This window comes from Phragmites australis, chromosome 23 (assembly GCF_958298935.1).
Source record: "Phragmites australis chromosome 23, lpPhrAust1.1, whole genome shotgun sequence".
Classification (NCBI taxonomy): Eukaryota; Viridiplantae; Streptophyta; class Magnoliopsida; order Poales; family Poaceae; genus Phragmites; species Phragmites australis.
Window position 1 is genome coordinate 8,833,423 of NC_084943.1, and position 1,690 is coordinate 8,835,112.

The 1,690-nt window shown below is 52.8% G+C and overlaps 1 protein-coding gene across 1 annotated transcript; it reads left to right on the forward strand.

Annotated features, from left to right (window-relative positions):
• Nucleotides 1-691: 691 nt before the first annotated feature.
• Nucleotides 692-1,690, forward strand: LOC133906275 (uncharacterized). The gene has a single exon (XM_062348136.1). The coding sequence runs from the start codon at nucleotides 897-899 to the stop codon at nucleotides 1,407-1,409; it is 513 nt and encodes a 170-aa protein (XP_062204120.1). The 5' UTR covers nucleotides 692-896; the 3' UTR covers nucleotides 1,410-1,690.

The following is a 1,690-nucleotide window of genomic DNA, read 5'->3' on the forward strand; positions in this document are numbered from 1 at the left end:
TAGGTATCAAAAAATCTTGGTCTAACAGTTACTCTATATTCCTCTAAGAACCTAGTTCTAAAAATAGTACAACTATCCCTAAATTATATCTTCTAACTTTGCTATAATATCATTAAATCATGTATCAAATGCCTAAACTATGTTCAAAATTATATATAATGGCTAACCTATGTCACACACTAGATCTAATGGCTATCCTAATAGGTTTGTAAAAAAATGCCAAAATTTGAATTACTACCTCAACCACATAACAAATCCGGAAAGAATTTGCCACTCTTCCCCTCTGCTCATCTTCTTCTCTCCTCTCATCTCCTCTCTCTTTGTCTCTCTCTGGGGGCACTAGTGGGTGGAAGGATTATATATTTTCTAATGGGCCCCACACTAGACGTTGAAGGGCGACAGGTGGGGGAGGCAGTTGTCGATCTTCGGAAAGGCAATAGGTGTGTGGCATCTGACGTGGATGCCACTACGATCAATTCATCCAATCGGGGGCCCGATCACCTCCTCTGGTCCGTTTAACGGTGACATACGAGGATAGATTTGTACTATTTTAAAACAGACGTATATATTTCTAATTTTTAGATTTAAAAAAATATAAAAATATTAAAAATTCCAGCACTAGCCGGTCATCTCCGCTGTGCGCTAGGCTCCCACCATGTCATGGACACATTAGCTGACAAAGGGGTGGAAATGGAAAGAATGACCAAGGAAGTGAAGGCAGACATCAAATCCCTTCCAAATCCCTCGCCAGCTGCTCCGCTCTTGCTCCCTTCACTCCCAGGCAAGCAAAGCAAGCTCACCCAACCGCTGAGGCAAACCCTCAAAACCCAGGGAGGAATCACCACCAGCGGAAGCAAGCAACCAAGAGCGGATTGGATCGAATCGGCTGCCCACACATGGCGGATCAGGAGGCGCCCGAGCCGGCGTGGCCCCCGTGGACCTCCCTCCTGCTCCAGGCCATGAGCCGGCGGCGGACCTGGGTGGCGCTCTTCCTCGCCGTGTACGCCGGGCTGCTCTGCTCGTCCTGGAGCCTGCTTGCCTCCGTCCGCGCCTGGTACTACTCCGCCTCGGCAGCGGGCCCGGCGGCGGCGGCGCCCGCGTGGCCCGCCGCGCTGTACGCGTCCGTGATGTACGGCGCCGTGTTCGGGCTGCTGTCGATGGGCGCCGCGCTCGCTGTGGCGGCGCCGGCCATGCTGGTGACGTGGATCACCGTGCTGGTGCTGCTGGCGTTCGCCGGGAAGCCCCGGAGGTTGCTTGTCGCGGAGGGGCGCCGCGCCACGCGGGACATCGCAGGGCTCGCGCTCCGCGTGCTGCTGCGCGAGGGCAACGCCGTCGCCGCGCTCTGTGCCGCCGCCAGCTTCGTGGCCCTCCTCCTCGGCCGCCGCGACGACGGCGGCGGCGGCAGCTGATCCATTGCTTCCTAATTAATTTGAGCTGCCACTTCCCTCTTCTGTAGTTAAATTTTCCGCTCTGATCCTGTTCCTGTCCAGATGCAACCGTTTGTAAACCAAGATTTGAGGGTCTCGTTTTGTTGTTTCCCCCCGATTTTTTCACCCCTGTAAACTCTGAAAAAAAAAAAGCACCGTTGTTGGCGTTAGCTAATTGTAACAAGGGGGAGATTATGACACGAAATTGTTCTAGTTACTTAACTAATAGGGCAGTGATGGCTGGGTAATGGTACCCTCTTTAA